Below are 19,913 nucleotides of genomic sequence, written 5' to 3'. Positions count from 1 at the left end.
AGCAAATTTTCCAGTATTACTATATTTACCAATCTGTCTTTTCCCTAGTTGGACCATCACATTTTTCTTTAGTTGATGCTTTCCAGGCTTTCAAGTCTAATTATGAAATTATTCCCTATATATCCTGTCAACATAATAATCATTAATATTCTTCTACCATTTTATACCCCTTCATGGAACTGCTGCCTTGTCGTGGCGAAGTGGCTTGAGTAATTTAGAGAAGCTATGGTCTATGCCATGCAGGGACACCCAAGATGGACAGATCATAGTGGAGAGTTCTGACTAAACGCGATCCACCTGGAGCAGGAACTGGCAAGCCACTCCAGTATCTTTGCCAAAACAAACAAACAAAAAAAAAACACCAAACTCTGTGGACAGAAACAAAAGGCTAAAAGATATGACACCGGAAGATGAGCATCATCATAAATCAACCCTGAGTGAGTGCTCACTGGAAGGACAGATCCTGAAGCTGAGGCTCCAGTACTTTGGCCATCTCATGAGAAGAGACAACTCCCTGGAAAAGACCCTGATGTTGGGAAAATGTGAGGGCAAGAGGAGAAGGGGACGACAGAGGACGAGATGGCTGGACAGTGCCATCGAAGCGACCAACATGAATTTGCCCAAACTCGTTTCTCATCTGCTTTTTTCTGTCCAGCCACTTCTCCTTTGTTTCCATAAAATCTTCTGCCTTCAGTTTTGAGTTAAAATAATAACCCTGCTCCTGGAATTCAAAGAAGATACCTTTAGGCACCAACCACTTATACACAATTGAGTTTGTTCTCAAGAGGGATGTCAACTCTGCACATTGTCTTTTTTTTTCTGTATTATTTGCCATGAAATATATTTCAAGATCTTAATTTATTTATATTTTCTTTATGTTTCTTGCTTTGTATATTTCTTAGAAACTTTATCTCAAAAGACATTTCTCATAAATTATACATGAATTTCTCTGGGAAGATTTTTATTCCTGGTATATGCTATATCAATTCTTGTGTCTATATTTTGTTGGACATCCTCTGGTCGCATCTCCATGAGTGATGCTTGTTTACGTGTCTGATCCAAGGGGGGGGGGTGTTGGAGCTTCCCTCCCGGCTGGAAAGTTCTCACAGTCACCAAATCAAACAATACAAATTTAAAGGATCCACAGTGCTTTGAAATAAGTAGGATTAATATTGATATTTTAGATAGTCACGTGAGCGATTATCTTAAATTGCTCTACTTTCGTGGTTAGGTAATTTTTCTCCCCCTTTTCTCTTTGTCTCTTCTCTCCTCTTGTTCTCCCGGTCCAAGCTGGGGCAGGGGAGGCTTGCTTCTACTGTAAGGTTTTTTAAAAGGTAAAGACCATTTTGCCGACTCTTTGTATCTGTCTCTTTTTAGTGTAGTTATTTGGGTCTATTAAGATTTTCCTTACATGAACAGATACTTTAACTTACTCAGAATCTCTGGTTCAGATATTTTCACTATCCTTTTACACTCTATTACTTTCTACTTGGGGTGTTCTCAGCTCTTTGCCAAGATGGCTTCCTCCTCGGTCCATGCACTCAGATGCAACTTCGGAGGGGGAACCAGCCTTCGTCGATCCCATCCCCCCCCTTTTGTCATCTATTCTGCTTCAGACATCATTTGTCCTAGGGGACCATCCTTTCCCTCCCTAATTTGGGTGGAGGGAGAGATGGAACTGAGGGGTCCTGGTCAGTTTCAGGAGCTTCCCTGAATCCCAACAGGTTCTTGCCGCAACAAGAAGCCTCTGTCATGGATGCTTTCAATGTGAATTTCTTGCTTCTTCACAGGGTTGGAATTCAGTGATCCTGTGGGTTTCTTCTGTCTTTCAGTTCTGTGATTTGGGGGTATGTGCGCTAGATAAGGTTTGTGAGATGTGAGTCATGGTGGAAATGACAGAAATACCAGCTGTCTGATATGTTTTGCTGCCTGCCCAACTACCAAAAAAGCCCCAGCTCTGGACTACTTGGCCAGCTGGATTTTGTTTTAATTTTGATTCCATTAATCTGGATTTCTCTTGTTCCAATTTCCAATGACCCAGTAGCAGTTCTTCTCCACCGCAACCCTGCCTCATCTTTGTAAAATTATAATGGCCATCCTTACACTTGGGTTTTGGCCCTCAAATCTCAAGGTGTTGCTGACTTGGCAAGCCTAATTACATTTGAGAACCGGTTCTGTTTTAAGTCATATACAATAATCTCAAATACTTTTGTACAGCTTATTTATTTATTTATTTATTTTATTTTATTTTATTTTATTTTATTTATATGCCGCCAACACTACCCAAAGGTCTCTGGCGGCTTACAACATTTGAAATACAATTTGTATCATATGTGCCCATTCTGAAGCACATGGTAAAGCATGCAGAGGTAGCAAAAGAGAGATGGAAAATTGAAGAATCAGCATATACTGGTATGGTTTAAATTACATAGTAGCAGGTCTAAAGCAAAAAATAAAATAAATAAATAATAATAAAGAATTTTTTTTAAATGCTTAACCCCGTAGAGAAAAGAAAAGCTCACTGAATTAAAAGAAAATGGTGAACAGTGTCTGAGTCACTGCTCTATTTCCTTATACCTGGCTTAAGTGAAGAGGAAATCCCCTTCACAAATGAGATCTAAACACTAGATAATTATATATTGCACAATTCCATTCATCAAAGATTTTGTAATGAATATTTGTGGTAATTTTGAGCAAGAGGAAGGAGTACAAGCTGAGCATTACACAACAGCCCCAAAGTCTGTACTTTAACAATTCCAAGTTATAGCAAGGGTTATTGGGACAATAAAACATTATGACTGGTTGTGATTGGGTTCAGATATAAAACTAAGCAGTTCCTCCTTTTTGGCGGAATTAACCACAGGAAACGCAGTCATATCAGCCAAAAATTTACTTTCAAAGGGGGTAGGGGAATCAACAATAACTTCTGTGGGACCAACAGGACCGGCTGCTAACAGAGATACAGTCCATAACATAAGAAGTCCATTAACTATCTCATTGGTCTCTTAACACAGAGATGTTCCAAATCTCTCTCTGGCCTTCTCATAGGATTGCTCCTCGCTGTGCAGATGGTTCCACAACATGGGTGATTGGCCCAATCTCCCTTGCGAGGTATCTGAGCCACTGGAATAAGATCTGGTTGGACCACCTTCCTCCTTTCCCCCCACATGTACACATATATGGTCCAGAAATTGTATTTCTAGACCTTGACCTCCTCACCCTCGTGTATGTCCCCCACCTCTTTCTTTTCTCGCTTCATCTCTTCCCGGAACATTTAAAACTTAAGTTTCTTTCTCCTCTCTCTTCTTTATGTTACCTTCCTCTTTTACCTCCCGCTCTGGACTAATCCACTCTTCCGAACCCCAGCACTCTTTCTCTCATCCTCCTCTGTCATCAAGAAACCTTCTGTCACCCCTCCTGTTACCGCCTTTTCCTTCCCCTGCACTTCAGTGACCCCTCCTCCTATAGTTAGATCGTTCATTTCCATAGGCAAGGTGGACATAAAGGTGTCAACTACTTCTGCCCCAGACGATCAAGGGGACGGCTCATGCTCTTAACCATAATCTTATTCTCCTCTTCACACTGGTTCTCACTTTTTGAAAAGATAGCTAAAATCCTGTTGTGTAAATTGTGCCTGTGGAAGGGTGAGGACATTTCAAGGAAGGGAGATATTTGGTAATTAAAGTTTTCAGTCTTGCTGCTTGTCCAGCTTATGTGTAATCATTCTCTGAGTTGGGGGAGCCCTTGAACAGAACAGGAATTCTTTAATTAGCACAATTCTCCAACATCCATGTTATCCAATTGAGACATTTCCTGTAGTTACTTGGAGTTACTTAAAAGGTCCCTTATGACATAAAGCATGGAAGTTAAGGAACAATCCCCCAACTCTTATTCACAAAATTAGAATTTAATTTTAGGTATTATATAGAGTAAGTAAAAGCCATGTTTGGTAGCATTACCAAGGAGCAGCAATGTTTGCTACTTAAAGTTCCAGCACAAAATAGCAGGGACAGATACTTCCATATCTAGGGTTCCATCCTTGGATGTCTGAATTTAGTATTTTCCAAATCAAAAATAATAAAAATTGTAGCAGTATTGTTAGTTTATTGGGAGAGTGTCCTGTCAAATTTACAATAGCTAATACTTTTCTTAGGTTAAACTTCTGACGTAGTAACATCTGGGTAAAGGTGTATTTTGTATTCATTTTGGCATTTGATTCATTTTGTCTTGCTTTGTTTTGTTTTTAGATAGACTAGTAAATTTGGGAAATTTGTTTACAAGGCTAGAGTATATAAATCTGTGGAAGACTATTTATAATTATTGTACCTATGATAAAAATATAGAATGCCCATATTTTGAAGAAAATGTATGATTCTTTAAGACCAGAAAGGTGAACACATCCACCACATTTCGTTTGTGAGCTTCCTAAATTATCTAACTTGTGGGTGTGCTGGAAAAAAGAATGTGGCTGTATTTGGAAAAAAATCCTCAAAATTAGCAAGCTTGGTGTTTATTAATTTTATTTTGTTTAATTTCTACCCGACTTTTCTTCTTTTAAATAGTTCTGTTCTAGTGCTCTTTAAAATGTTTGAAGATCACAGCTGATTAAAAGCAAAAAGGAAAGGACATTATTCTAGTACCAAATCTGTGCAATTGTGGACATAATTTTAGCAAAATAGTTATTTTGGTTCAGTCCATAAATCTGATTTAAGAAAACGACATCAAAGGAGTAATGCTTAGGGAGTCAGATGGTTGATTCATGTTTTTCCTCTCACTTTCAGGTGTCAATCAATCTCTCCACCACCTCTTCTGTACCAACCAAGAAGCCCAACATCAAATCCCCTCAGTGATAGTGAGGACTCCTGCCACTCCAGTAGTTTCACCAAAGTTTCTAATTCCAGGCCCCTCCTCAAGGATCGGACTAACTGGGGAATTACTTTAAGAAGTACCTCCACTTCCTCCTCAGACACTGAATCTCCAAATCATCTCCTCAAAGCTGTTAGCATTGGTTGCTTAGATAAAAGGCTCTCTTTTGTCCGGGCTGAAGACCCAAAGGAGGTGACCAAGGAGGCTCAAGATGGTGAAGCAGTCGATGGCTGCCAGCTCACTCGGAGCACTCTCTCTTTGGGGACAGCAGCAAATCTAAGGAATCTGTCCCTCAGCAGGGTCAGTGTCCACTCCCAAGCCCTTGGTATCAGGCAGAAGATATCGGAATGGGAGTGCCGCAGAGAGGCTCCCCCTAGAATGAATGTATGTTTGGACAAGAGGGATGCTGGGGATCGGTCGGGCAGTGAGAGCTGCCCTAGTATGTTGCCTTCTCCCTGCAGTGAGAAGACATTTGAGTACAAAGGATTCCAGAGGATGAGCAGGACTTTTTCTGAATGCTCCTATCCAGAAACAGAGGAGGAGGAATTCCTGGACAGAGATTCCTGCCACAGGCTCGAAAAGAGGCCAAGTAGGAGCGAGCCTTCAAACGCCTTCCTCAAGGGGAATGCTAGAAAAGAGAGTTCTGCTGTGCTGAACAGGATACAGAAAATTGAACAGGTGTTGAAAGAACAGCCCGGCAGGGGTCTTCCTCAATTGCCAAGTAGTTGCTATAGTGTAGATAGAGGAAAGAAAAAGCCTGTGACGTTGGGTGTAGTGGAGGCCTTGACGGAGAACGCAAATGATAGCAAAGTAGGGAAGGTAGCTGCATGTGGGAATAATCCAGAGACACCCAGTGAGAGTGAGAAAACTAGCAAAACACTTGATGGACTTAATACAGCAGTTGATTCTGTTGGCCCTAAGCTGCTTCCTGAGAGCCTGGGAAACACAGCAGTAAACCCTGTGCCCAAGCCGAAACGCACCTTTGAGTATGAAGCTGACAAGAATCATAAAAGTAAACCAAGCAACGGCCTACCTCCTTCAACTCTGGCTGCTGTCCCTCCCCCTCTTCCATCGACTCCTGCTCCCCCTGTCACCCGGAGGCAGAAAAAAGAGTCACGCTTTCACAGAAAATCCCAAAATAGGTAAAGAAGGGGGAACAAACTATTGTTATGTACTCTTGTGAAGTTGTTTCTACGTAACCAGATACTTGCTTTTTTATTTACTTGTTTTAGTTTTTTGGTCACCTTTCTCCTGTAATAGGACTCCAGGCAGGCCACAATACTTCAAATACAATTAAAGTTAGAAGGACAATAAACGTACAATTTAAAAAATAATTAGACATGCAATGATATAAAAATGTGCACAGAAAAATGCTAAGAAAAACTGTTGAAAGCATGTTTTTTTTAAAAAAAGGTCTAACTTCTTTTAAGGTAGTAAGTACTTCTCAGTGATAGAAAGCTCATGCCACAGCTTTTGTACTATAGAACCAAGACCTCCAGTGTTGATCAAGGTTTGGTGTAGGATGTTGCCATAAAAGGATGCAAGTCTCCTAACAACCACAGCTGCAAAACAAACATTTATTTTCACAGTAACACCACCTGGGATACACAAGAACGGTAACCTATGTTCTGGATCACTGGAGAGTTGTTAATAAAGTGCATTTGTGTTATAAATGCCCTAATATAGGCAATATATAATCTTGGAGCTGCAGAGCTGGAAAGGATCCTAAGGATCATTGAGTCTAGTCTCAGTTATGGGGCACAGTGGGGAACTGAACGTCCAGTCTCTTCCTCTGCAACCAGATTCCTAAACCTTGGAGCTATCCAGATGTGAAATGTACTTTGAATAAAGTACTTTATTGCTTTTCAGGTTTTGTTTTTTTTTTTTGTTCCCTAGGCCGTTGGAAATCCTACTTGCCTCTCTTTTGGGTTTTTGAGATAAAACTGGTTGTGCATAGATTTCAGAACCACGAGTCAAAAAGTTGATTAATTCATTTTAAGAGAAACATGAGCTAAAAGTTGATTAATTCATTTTAAGAGAAACATGAGCTTTTCAAGATGCTGAATTATGATCACATTAACCAAATCTGCATGTACACAGATTCCCAAAATGCCTGTAGACCTGACTATCAATTTTACTACAGAATGAAAAGCAAGAGTACCCCATGAGCAAACCCAGTAATGTCTAAAGCAGCCAAAGCAAAAACAGACATGTTCGAATAGCCGGAAGTCATAGAAGACATATACTTGCCTGTGACTTAGATCCACATCTACTAATGTTTCTGTCCTTCTGAAGATGTGATCCCTAGTCTTCTAAACTTCTGGAATGCAAGCCAGTACTACACTATAGACTTTCATCTTCTTAAAGACATTTGCAGATGTTTTAAAAGCTGCTAATGATGTAATCACTTACTACTCAAGATAATTCTAAATTCTAAGGGATTAAACAGTGATTTACTTGCCATATTATCAATACTATGGTGGATTTTCAGCAGTACTGGTTAGATCTGATAAAGCCAAATATGTGATGAATTCATAGCTCAGATTGGCGATTTAAAATTTTGTATGTGGTTGAAATACTCGTTGGGAAAGTCTGCCTTCCACACCAGCCAAACAATCTAAAGTAGAACTGAGTTATTAGAATCTTGATGTTGTACAATTCACTTCTGAATCTTGATTTTGTACCATTTTGTTTGATGATTATTGATGAAATTTTAACTGTTTCAGGTGCTAACTTTGATCCAAATATGTAGTTTGTTGTGTGAAAGGAAGGCTTTTTTTACTTGTAAAAGGAATGTCTTCCATGTTTACCCGTTCCCCATTTTCAAAGGTTTGTTGTAGCCCTCTGTGCTGTACAATGTTTGTTTGTTTACTCTTGCTAACTATAACATGGGGGCATAATACAGCTGGGAAAGGAAAGATGAGCCTTTGCTTCCTGTGTTTCATATCTTCAGTCCAGACTAGGAGCCATTCATGTACTTTTAAGTAAAGCACCCAATTAGTCGCACACAACATATCAGGTCTTGTGTGTCCTTTGAGCCTCAGGGATGGCTTTGGGGCTGTGCACAAATGGTTGGAGCAGGAACCATTGTAGAACCCTGCCTGAAATACTTTGGATGGAAGCTAATGATTATTAAATATATTTGGTTGTCTACACTGAGTTCTTATTAATGGTTCTGAAGAGGAAGAGTACCTTAACAATATTTTGAATATACTTGTAAGTTGAATGTTAATGGGTACTGTCTTTTTTCTTTCTTTACAAGTTTAATATTATAACAGCTTGACATTATGATAGGCAGGGAAGAGAAACTATTACTTTTGATTCATAATAGAGTTCTAAGAAGCACGAGCTCAAGATGAGAGTGTAACTGCATGTATTTTTGGACGTTGGCCATAATCTCAGCAAGAGCAGAAATTTTAAGGAGCATGGTGATGGTGGTGGTGGTTATTAATCTTTGTTTTGGAAGTTAATGCTTGACCATAGAATGAAGCACAGAAATTTGGGAAATGCCTAGCTTAAATGGTGAAATCTCGCAATAACATCCTCTTATGCTCTTGAATTAAAAATTACAACGAGCAAAGACATTACTGTATCATTTAATGCCATTGATGTAACAAGGGGGATGGCAAGTAATGTTTCGTAGTGCTGTGGGTAATACTGAGAGCAGGAAGCATTTAGCAGTCACTTGGAGATGGGAGGTAGCTGACAATCTGCAGAACCCAGGAGAGCTTCAGGAAACCACATACATTGCTCTGATGTGTGTGTGAGTTTGTGGAGCTCAAGGTGTGCCTTGTCTCCTTCACAAAAGACTTATCCACTTTTCTTATACTTGAATGGGCTTCTGGCTGCTTCAGGTTTCATTGGGAAATGGTAGTGTCTCGAGATACCATAGTCTCTTGAGACTGAAGGATGCCTACTAACTGGTAGTGTGGTCTGCAGTGAGTCAGGGAGAGAAGTTGACCCATAAACCCTACAAAGTTGGTCCCCCAGGACTTTCCTCTTATCTGCAGATTATCAGTGGGGAAGAACAGACCTTTGGAAGTTCTAGAGAAGAAGAGGGTTGTATTTTAATAAGGGTTCACACAGGCTGTTTGTGAGAGATTTAAGTCACTAACCTCAGAAGCAGAGTATGTAATCGAGCTTTGCTCCTTCAAATGCCTCTTCTTGCTCTCAGATTTGTCAGTCAGCATTGCCAGACCTCAGGGCTTCTGGAGAGAAAGCCCATCAACATCTGAGGAGCCAGCTGGCCTACAGATACAGCTGAGCCAAAACTTAATACATTCTGAAAGGAAAAGCACTGTAGCAACCTAAAGTGACTTTGTGCAACCAATCTCCACTCCCACCCACCACTACAACTTGGTTTGTGTGGTCACTTTGTGGAGAATATTAATGAATGTGATGGTACTGCAGTTGACTCAGTGCATGTTCAGGTCATAAGCCAGCACAAATTCTGCAAAATTAAAAAGAAAAAGAAAAAAAAAAGTCTGGTGTGACATCTCTGTTGGCCTAAATATCTCACCAGGGTAGTGGTGGGCATTCTTGCAATAAAGTTGTTTTTAAATATTTTTATAATTAACTTTGTTTAACTCTCATTATGTTGGAGTTATAGTCAAATCACAGTCTGACAATTTTATGTCCCGGACTTGTCACCAAGTCCTAGTGATAGAATGGATGAAACTCTCAATATTATAATTCTTCTCCCACATGTGATTTTTTTAAAGAACCACATTCTTTCCATCACATTTATGAATATATTTGTAAATTGTTGTGGTCTATAAAGGTATTGCCTATTTTTGCATTTGCTAATTTTGTTACACTCCGAAAATCTGCACCAATCTAAACTGGACAGATTCAAACAGTATAGTTATTCCCAGTATGGAATAGGCCATGGTATTTGAAAAGGTGTAGCTGCTGAAGATGAGGAGCCTCTTAGAAGGGAAGAGTTGGGGACCCCAATTCAGAATCTCCAGTATGGTCGAGTACAGAGAGATTCAAAGACAGACTTTTATAAGGCGACCTTTTGCTCACATTTGAATTTTTTAAATAAATATCAAGTTCTTTCTATACTGTTCATAAAGAACTTTTCCAATTTTGGCAATTTCTCACTGCAAAGAACAAAATTTTCATCCATCCCTACTTAGTAGTTCAATATATAATTAATTTGTTGTTTTGTGTATCTACTAAATGTTGTGAGATAACGGCCAAAATTCTGCTGCATAATGCAGTAAATTGCAACTAGAATAGGCTGTTTGAACCAATGGGGATTTGGTCAGCCAATTCCTTCTTTGATTTCCACTGATTCAAATGGGCCTATTGTAGTCATGACTTACTTTAGCATAGTGCATTGCAGTTATGGTGGGGCCATTTGAATCCATGGAACATAGAGGAGCTGACTAAATCCCCATTGATTCTATTGTGATTTGCTATGCCAAGGACCAGAACGTTGGTCACTGTGACTATGTACAGTATACATATTTAGGTTTGATGAGGAGCTGTCTTTCCATTGACACGTCAAAATGTCAGCTGGTGATGTATTTGGGAAAGCATGTTCGTCATGGAATCAACTATGTAGGACAGCTTCAGGGCATCCTGAACCATTGCAAAAACAGGATGTACAGTAATCTTTTCTTTCTGAGAACTTAAACTTGGATAATGTTGTATATGCACTGTTGGATCTTAATTATGTACTGTGTAGGGTAGGATTAAGATATGTTGGAACCCTAAACTGTGTCTGATTTAAGAGGCATGATTGCTACAAAAATGAATTATCTTGAATTTGGGTGTGTGTGTGTGTGTGTGTGTGTTTCATTTTGCTTTGAATTTAGAGGTATGTGATTGGAGGCCTTAAGCTGCAGCTCACTTAGCTTATGTAAGTTCAGGAGGCAATACCAACATTATTCTGTTGCCTTTTCTCCACTCTAGAAAGTCCTTTGAGTTTGAAGATGCATCAAGCCTCCAGGCTTTGTACCCACCCTCCCCAAGTGAGAATGGTACTGAGAACCAGCACAAGTTTGGGTCTAAGAGCACTTTAGAAGAGAATGCCTATGAAGACATTGTCGGTGAGTACCTCTTGGGGCACAGAATAGATGCTTGAAGGTTGAACAGCAGGTTGAGTAGAGACTAGCTTGCTGAGTGTGTTGCTTTGCTGTACAAGAGCTCTTGCTGCTGCTGCCAGAAAGAAGGAGTTAAGTACAGAGTAAATTTACTAATGCTTTAGAACAAACACATAATGCACAGGCTGTAAGCAAGAGGTCTTGATTCCTCTAAAACCTCACTAAGTAAACTTAATGGACGCAGATTACTTGGTCAGCTACAACTATGTTTTTCATGGACTTAAATCCCTAATTTTAAAGGCTTTGGCTGAGGACCTATAATGGATTAAAGAGTGCAGAAGGAAATGCAGAAATTGCAGAACTATCAACAGGAGGGCAGCTCTCGGAACTGTACTGTTGGCTTATGCTTCGGAAATGTTTATGTAAACTGTTGCACAGCAGTTACCTTCAGAATTCCCTGAGTCTTCTATCCATGCCATGATTACTTGTTCAATTGGAAGTCATTCATGCCTTCAGATTAGATGCTTAACAAAGAGAAGTAGAGATGTGTTATTGATCTGGCCATACTAAATATAGGCTAAAATAAAAATAAAGTAAATGTTAATGGCAAATAGTTAAATGGTTTTAGAATATTAATCTATTAAAATCAGCAAGGTCTGCTTGCTTAATTTTCCATTGCTGTATTCTTTATTTTCATCCTCTTTTAAAGTGATGTTTCAGACAAGTAAAGCAGATTAAAGACATTGAACTAAGCAACTGAAGCCTCTCCTACTTAAAAAAATCATCAAATTGTAGATGCATAACCAATTGCCTTGTCTCAAATCAATAGATGGAATACTTTGTGTGTGGACTGAGCATTAGCTTTCAGTTGTAATCTTCCTGAATTGGAATGGGACTGAATTAGCTACACTCAAGTCCTATTGAAATTAGACTGAAAAGTTAACTGTGTGTGCTATCAGATGGGCATTGTCCTGTGGTTTAGTCTTGCCTGGTTTGCAACTTATCCTGGTAACCACACGATGCATGGGCCATTGTGAACCAGCCCACTCTGATCAATGTCTGCTCATACTTTTTTGGGTGCTTGTCAGGAGCTACAGTTTTGAGGGGGGCTTGGTGCAGGAAAGATTGCTCTGTTTTGGTTTGGTTCCAGTATGTGTGAGCACTGGGGTCAAACCAAAGTGGCTGGCTTAAGCTGTCCTTTAGCTTACACCACCAGAAGTTATTGAGAAATGGAAAGTTTCTTTGCTATTCGTCTGTGTAGGAGAAGGGAGAGGAATTTTTCCATTTCTTTTTAATATTTGCCAACACACCAAAAACCCTTTCAATGCATAGCTGATGTGCTATGTCAGTTAGCAACTACAGTCGTGCCCCACTTAACGATTGCCCCACATTACGACGAATTCGCTTAACGACGAAGTTTTTGCGATCTCAATTTCGCTTAGCAATGATCGCTTCAATCGAAAACAGCTGATCGTCGGGTTTTCAAAATGGCCACCGGGTGCTTAAAATGGCTCCCTGCTGTGTTTAGGGATGGATTCCTCGCTATACAGGCACCGAAAATGGCTGCCGTATGGAGCATCTTCACTGGATGGTGAGTTTTTACCCCATTTGAACACATTGAATGGTTTTCAATGTGTTTCAATGGGGTTTTTAATTTCGCTTTACAGTGTTTTTGCTTAATAGCGATTTTCCTGGAACGGATTATCATCGTTAAGCAAGGCACCACTGTATTAAAACAGATGGGAAACTTCCTTTTCCTTTCCCTCTGTAGGTGAGTGGCAAAGCTTTCCATTTCTCATGATTGATATGTAGTTTAGGCAAAGGATGGAGGAAGAGACAGGAAGGTTTTTCTTGGGTCCCCACCTTTCCCTTTAAAGGGAATGAATACAGTGGTGCCTCGACTTATGAATGAATTGGTGCCAGAACTCCAGTCGTAACTCGAAATGGTCATAAGTTGAAACATCATTTCCCATAGGAATGCATTAAAATGCAATTAATTTGTTCTGGCAGAAGAAAAAAAATCACCAAAACAAAAACAAAAAACACTGCAAGACCCATCAGAAATGCAATTAATCTGTTCCAGCTGAAGGGGGGGGGGAAGCAAACAAACCGTGCAAGACTCTTTGGAAGTGCAAAAAAAGCAAAGCAGAAAGCAAACAAACCATGCAAGACCCATCGGAAATGCAAAAAAAGCAAAGCAAAAAGCAAACAAACCCTGCAAGAGCCATCGGAAATGGGGGGGGGGGGGACCCAAAAAGCAAACAAACCCTACAAGACCCACCAGAAAAGGGAAAACAAACAAACCAAAAAACAAACCCTGCAAGACCCATTGGAAATGGGGGAACCCCCCCCAAAAAACAAACAAACCCTGCAAGACCCATCACAGCATAGAAACATAATCCCACCACCCAGCCCAAAACCATGCTGCAAAACCCACACAGGACAGTTTTTAAAAAGTAGAAAGCAGCACCTTACCAGGCAGTCTGAAGCTTCTTCCAATCGCACATTAACTGCTGGGACGAAAGAACTACAAAGAATGGTTAGCAATTTGAACTCCCCGCCTTTCTCCCCTGCCTTTTTCTGGTTACAACTCGAACCTCTGGTTGCAAGTAGAAGCAAAATTTTGCAGCTGGAGCTGGTCGTAACTCAAAATGGTCCTATGTCGGGACGTTCGTAAGTCGAGGCACCACTGTATTGGTCTAATTTGTGCGAAACAGGGCCAGTTGAGGTGTGATGTAGTTGATTCTTGCATGTGGATGCCAGGATCATTCCAAAGAACATATTGTACTTCAAAGCAACCATGTTCGGCACAATCTAGACTGATCTAGATCAGGATAATTGGTTTGTCTAGTTGTACCCCATAACTAAATTAAATCTGGACAGCAGTATGATGTAGTGCATAGAGTGTTAGATCAAGATTTAGGAGGTTTGGGTTCAAATCCCTGCTCAGCTTGGAAACTCACTAAGTTAAGGTGCTAATGAAAATCACTACTCAGAAATCCTGTTAAGGTGACCATAGTTTGAGAGCACCCTGATGACACATAACAGCCAATTAAATCCACTTGGAACTTAGATGTGACATACTTAGGATGCAATCCTGTATCTGTTTCTGTGGGGACAGAACTTTAAAAGATGCTTTTAAGAAGGCTGGGTACAATGCCATGCGGAAGCCATCCCGGACCAGCTCCAATATATCATTATATTCATTTTCCTTAAAAATAACATTTTAAGTTCTGCGGGGAATATGTTTTCATGACTCATTGGAATACACTTCTGAATCGACATGTATCAAGTTGCATTGTGTGAGCACACTCAATTTTACCCTGCTTTTCTAGATAATTAAAATGAATTCAGTTAAATAACAACTATGGCTACATGTAAAAAAATGTCCTCCCACATAGAGAATTAGTATATAGAATGTAATTTTAAATTTCTTTCTTTCTTTGCATGAGAGCATTGTACAATTTAAAATTATAAATGTATATGAACTATAGATAAAGTTCAAAAAAATATAAAATGTTGAAATGATTAGATAGTTTTGACCAGAAGCACATTACTTCAATTGCCTTATCTCACCTGCTTATTAGATCTTCTTCATTTCACGTGGTGCGGCATGAACTGCATGCACATAAATGCTGCATTGATTGAATTTCTCCACATTCACAGAAAATTTGTCCTGTATTCAAGTAGCCCCATTTTACTTGATTATTCTTGATCTTCCTATTCTGCTTTGAAGTCTGTTAAGTGACTTCCAGATCACCCAGGTAGAATCTTGTCCTGGTGGGAGACACTCTTCGGCATTCATTCATTCAGCAAGGTGTGTTGTTTTTGCTCTCCACAGATTTAGCCAAGTCTTATCTGGTTTAATATTTAGAGCTTGAGATGTATGCATAAAGTTTTTCCTTGATTTTACCTGTTGTCCAGGGGGTTTGCTAGCACCTCTCTATTTCTGGATGGGCAATGCCAACCAAATTCTCAGTAATAGGATTTTTCAGTGGGAGTAGGTTTAAGGCAGCCAGTAATAATTCTGCAGAATTAATTAAGAGTTACTTCCACTTGCTTAGCATGTGCCATATTGTCATCGTTATTTAGTCGTTTAGTCATGTCCGATTCTTCGTGACCCAATGGAACAGAGCACACCTGGCCCTCCTATTTTCCACTGCCTCCCGGAGTTGTGTCAAATTCATCTCGGTTGCTTCGCAGACACTTTCTTGGGCTCCATGATCACTGCAGATGGAGACAGCAGCCACGAAATTAAAAGAGGCCTGCTTCTTGGGAGGAAAGCGATGACAAACCTTGACAGCATCTTAAAAAGCAGAGACATCACCTTGCCAACAAAAGTCCAAATAGTCAAAGCTATGGTTTTTCCTGTTGTGATGTATGGAAGTGAGAGCTGGACCATAAAGAAAGCTGACCGCCGAAGAATTGATGCCTTTGAATTGTGGTGCTGGAGGAGGCTCTTGAGAGTCCCCTGGACTGCAAGGAGAAGAAACCTATCAATTCTAAAGGAAATCAACCCTGAGTGCTCACTGGAAGGACAGATCCTGAAGCTGAGGCTCCAGTACTTTGGCCATCTCATGAGAAGAGAAGACTCCTTGGAAAAGACCTTGATGTTAGGAAAGTGTGACGGCAAAAGGAGAAGGGGACGACCGAGGATGAGATGGTTGGACAGTGTCTGCGAAGCAACCGAAATGAATTTGACACAACTCCGGGAGGCAGTGGAAGATAGGAGGGCCTGGCGTGCTCTGGTCCATGGGGTCACGAAGAGTTGGACGTGACTAAACGACGAAACGACGATGATACCTGAGTAGCCCAATGGTTTTTCCTACTCTCTTCAGTTTAAGCTTGAATTTTGCTATGAGAAGCTGATGATCAGAGCCGCAGTCAGCTCCAGGTCTTGTTTTTGCTGACTGTATAGAGCTTCTCCATCTTTGGCTGCAGAGAATATAATCAATCTGATTTCAATATTGCCCATCTGGTGATTTCCATGTATAGAGTCGCCTCTTGTGTTGTTGGAAAAGAGTGTTTGTGATGACCAGCTTGTTCTCTTGACAAAACTCTATTAGTCTTTGCCCTGCTTCAATTTGAACTCCAAGGCCAAACTTCCCTGTTGTTCCTTTTATCTCTTGACTCCCTGCTTTAGCATTCCAGTCCCTTAGAATGAGAAGAACATCTTTCTTTGGTGTCAGTTCTAGAAGGTGTTGTAAATCTTCATAAAATTGTTTAATTTCAGACTCCTTAGCAGTGGTGGTTGGTGTATAAATTTGGATTACTGTGATGTTGAAAGGTTTGCCTTGGATTCGTATTGACATCATTCTATCATTTTTGAGGATTATATCCCATTACAGCTTTTCCCACTCTTTTGTTGACTATGAGGGCTACTCCATTCCTTCTATGGGATTCTTGCCCACAATAGTAGATATGATAATCATCTGAGCTGAATTCACCCATTCCTGTCCCTTTTAGTTCACTGATGCCCAGGATGTCGATGTTTATTCTTGCCATCTCCTGTTTGACCACATCCAGCTTACCAAGGTTCATAGATGTTACATTCCAGGTTCCTATGGAGTATTTTTCTTTGCAGCATCGGACTTTCCTTTCACTTCCAGGCACGTCCACAGCTGAGTGTCCTTTTGGCTGTGGCCCAACCACTTCATTAGCTCTGCAGCTACTTGTACTTGTCCTCCGCTCTTCCTCAGTAGCATATTGGACGCCTCTCGACCTGAGGGACCCATCTTCCAGCGTCATATCTTTTAGCCTTTTGTTTCTGATCATGGGGCGTTCTTGGCAAAGATACTGGAGTGGCTTGCCAGTTCCTGCTCCAGGTGGATTGTGTTTAGTCGGAACTCTCCACTATGACCTGTCCGTCTTGGCTGGCCCTGCACGCCATAGCCCATAGCTTCTCTGAGTTACTCAAGCTCCTTCGCCATGACAAGGCAGCAATCCATGAAGGGTTTGTGCCATATGGCACGAGCTTATTCTGTTGTGGAGTAGCAAAGGAACAAAGCTGTTGTTCTTATTATTTGCAGGTGTGCACCCCAGTTTTATCCAGCCAGTTTTCTAAGAATGTTCTTTCTGTTGGCAACTTTCTGTTTGGTGTTTAGAGGATGTTTTTTTTGTAAATCAGGGTTTGATCCAGAGTGATACCCAAATACTTTGGTGTAGGGCAATGTTCCAAAATCTTGCCATCCCAGCTAACTCAAAGCCTCCTCTTTGCTTCTGTGTTCTTTAAGTGGAAGGCACAGACTTATATTTTTAAAGGGTTTGGTTTCAGGTGGCTGTTTTTACAATATAAGGAAAGATCTTCTAATGCAGATGTTTGCTGGTGCTCAGTGACCCCAAAGATTTCTCCCTGGAAGGTCAAGGCAAAAGAATCAGTAGAGTTGAAACTCCTGGAGTATGGGAATGTTCATTGATCATTTGTGTAAATGTTAAAAAGTAATGGTGCCAGAATACTACCCTGTGGGAGACTGGTCCTTTGATTTCTCCAGTGACTGTGCCTCCATAGAATATAAACAACAACAAAAATCAGTTTTAAAGTAATCCTCAGTCTTTAATAAGGCAGTAGATCTTCTTGAGCAGCAATTGATTGTGGATAGTATCATGTGTCACTGTAAGGTCAACAAACACTGTTCCAGTTATTTAATGTGTTTTAAAACCATCTTCTATATGCTGGATTAGATTTAAGATTTGAGTTGTACAGCTCTTGTCATGTCTAAAGCCTGCCTGTTCTGGAATTAGAAGAGGTTTAATTTTGGGGGCTAGATGGTTTAATATAATTCGTTGGAATACTTTGTGCAAGTGGCATAATAGGGAGATTGCTTTGTAGCTTTTGTTGTTTTATTGATTTGATTTATATACCACCCCATTGTACCTGGAACATTCTGTGGGCAGTTTACAACATAACCATGCAAACAATGCAGTGGTACCTCGCTTAACGATGTTAATTGGTTCAATAAAAAAAATCGTTATGTGAAAACATCGTTAAGTGAAACACCATTTCCCATAGGAATGCATTGAAAACCTGTTAATCCGTTCCAATTGGAACAGATTAATGCTTGCAATCATTAGCCCACCTCCTGAAACCTATGCAAACTTAATTTGGTGTTGTTCTGAGTCGTCAAAATTTTTGGTGATTTTTTTCTCTCTCTCATTGAAAAGCATTGGACCGTCCGTCCAATGCTTTTCAATGAGAGAGAGAAAAAATCACCAATAATTAACGAAGACCCAGAACAACACCAAATTAAGTTTGCATAGGTTTCAGGAGGTGGGCTAACGATTGCAAGCATTTAAAACAGGCTTCAAACAGTTTAAGACACTTTTACAGGAGCGAAAAGGGAGATCAGAAAGAGCTTTAAAAGGGAAACTGAGATCAAAGAGCCCTTTCCGATCTCCCTTTTCGCTCCTGTAAAAGTGTCTTAAACTGTTTGAAGCCTGTTTTAAATGCTTGCAATCGTTAGCCCACCTCCTGAAACTTATGCAAACTTAATTTGGTGTTGTTCTGAGTCTTCGTTAATTTTTGGTGATTTTTTGTTTTCTCTCTCATTGAAATGCATTGGACGGACAGTTCAATAGAGTTCAATGAGGGAAAAACAAAAAATCACCAAAAATTAACAACGACTCAGAACAACACCAAATTAAGTTTGCATAGGTTTCAGGAGGTGGGCTAACGATTGCAAGCATTTAAAACATGTTCCAAACATTGTAAGACACTTAAAAATGAGCAAAAACGGAAGAGCTTCAAAAGCACTGAAGCCGGCTTCAGTGCTTTTGAAGTCCTTTCCGATGTCCGTTTTCACTCATTTTTAAGTCTCTTACAATGTTTGGAACCTGTTTTAAATGCTTGCAATCGTTAGCCCACCTCCTGAACCCTATGCAACCTTAATTTGGTGTTGTTCTGAATCGTCGTTAATTTTTGGTGATTTTTTTTATTCTCCATTGAAAGCCTTTGAACGGACCATTCAAAGGCTTTCAATGGAGAATTTTAAAAATCACCAAAAATTAACAACGACTCAGAACAACACCAAATTAAGTTTGCGTAGGGTTCAGGAGGTGGGCTAATGATTGCAAGCATTTAAAACAGGTTTCTAACAGTTTAAGACACTTTTACAGGAGCGAAAAAGGGACATCGTTAAGTGAAATTCCCCCATAGAGAACATCGTTAAACGATGGGGGAAATTCCTCAAAGAAACCCATTGCTGTGTGAATTCATCGTTGTATGAAGCAATCGTTGTGCGAGGCACCGCTGTACTTTGCCCCCCAGCAAGCTAGGTACTCACTTTACTCTGCTCAGAAGGATGGAAGGCTGAGTCAGCCTTGCTATATTTGTTAAACATGTGATCAAGAGGGCTTTTTATAGCAGGCTGTATGTATTGGTGACCAATCAAAGCCAGTATTTAACACACTCGCCAACATAAGGGTGATTTATGCTGCTACAAGAGCAAGAGTGTAGATTGCAACAGTGAATTGTCACTACTTGATGAGTTACTGCTTGTATTCCTTGCTGCCGGCCAAGCCATGTGACTGGCACATGACAAGGAATTTAGGCAGCAATTTGTTAACTAGCAATAGCACCATGCTGTGATATACAGTAGTCTTATGGCCAGTATCATATGAACAAACAGAGCATTCTTTGGCTGACTGTATGTCTGTATATGATTTTCTACAGGGGTGATGACTTGCAAAGAGAAAGCATCTACACAAATGTTTAAGCCACCATTTAATTTTGTTTCAATTTGTTATTTTTTTGAGTGAATATGCTTTTTCTAGTTATACAAATTAGTGGTCCTGTGATAAGTTACTCAAGCATATTAGGTTATAGTAGTAAATTAAGGCAGGGGAAGGGGGTTCTTAAAGGAATTCTACTGAATGGTGGAGTCCTACAAATTGACATTATTTTAACCTTTTTGTTTCAACCACAACAGAACAGTTTAGGCTGGGAAAGAAGTAATAACAGCTCACTGGTTTTTGATTGACAGTGCTTGAAGTTGTTTG

The 19,913-nt window shown here is 40.1% G+C and overlaps 1 protein-coding gene across 5 annotated transcripts in view; it reads left to right on the top strand.

The window, feature by feature from the left end:
- Positions 1-19,913, top strand: part of DENND2B (DENN domain containing 2B) — a 212,536-nt gene that overhangs the window by 119,134 nt on the left and 73,489 nt on the right. For 3 of the 5 annotated variants that reach the window (XM_072985737.2, XM_072985736.2, XM_072985738.2), the window contains 2 exons: positions 4,782-6,008; positions 10,789-10,925. In XM_072985737.2, coding sequence (XP_072841838.2) covers positions 4,782-6,008; positions 10,789-10,925 — 1,364 coding nt within the window. The remainder of the gene's footprint in view (positions 1-4,781; positions 6,009-10,788; positions 10,926-19,913) is intronic. The other 2 variants (XM_072985740.2, XM_072985741.2) reach the window with 1 other exon arrangement.

The sequence above is a fragment of the Pogona vitticeps genome, chromosome 1, assembly GCF_051106095.1.
Source record: "Pogona vitticeps strain Pit_001003342236 chromosome 1, PviZW2.1, whole genome shotgun sequence".
Taxonomy (NCBI): Eukaryota; Metazoa; Chordata; class Lepidosauria; order Squamata; family Agamidae; genus Pogona; species Pogona vitticeps.
The sequence above is the reverse complement of the archived record's forward strand: the minus strand, read 5'-3'. Positions and strand labels throughout refer to the sequence as shown.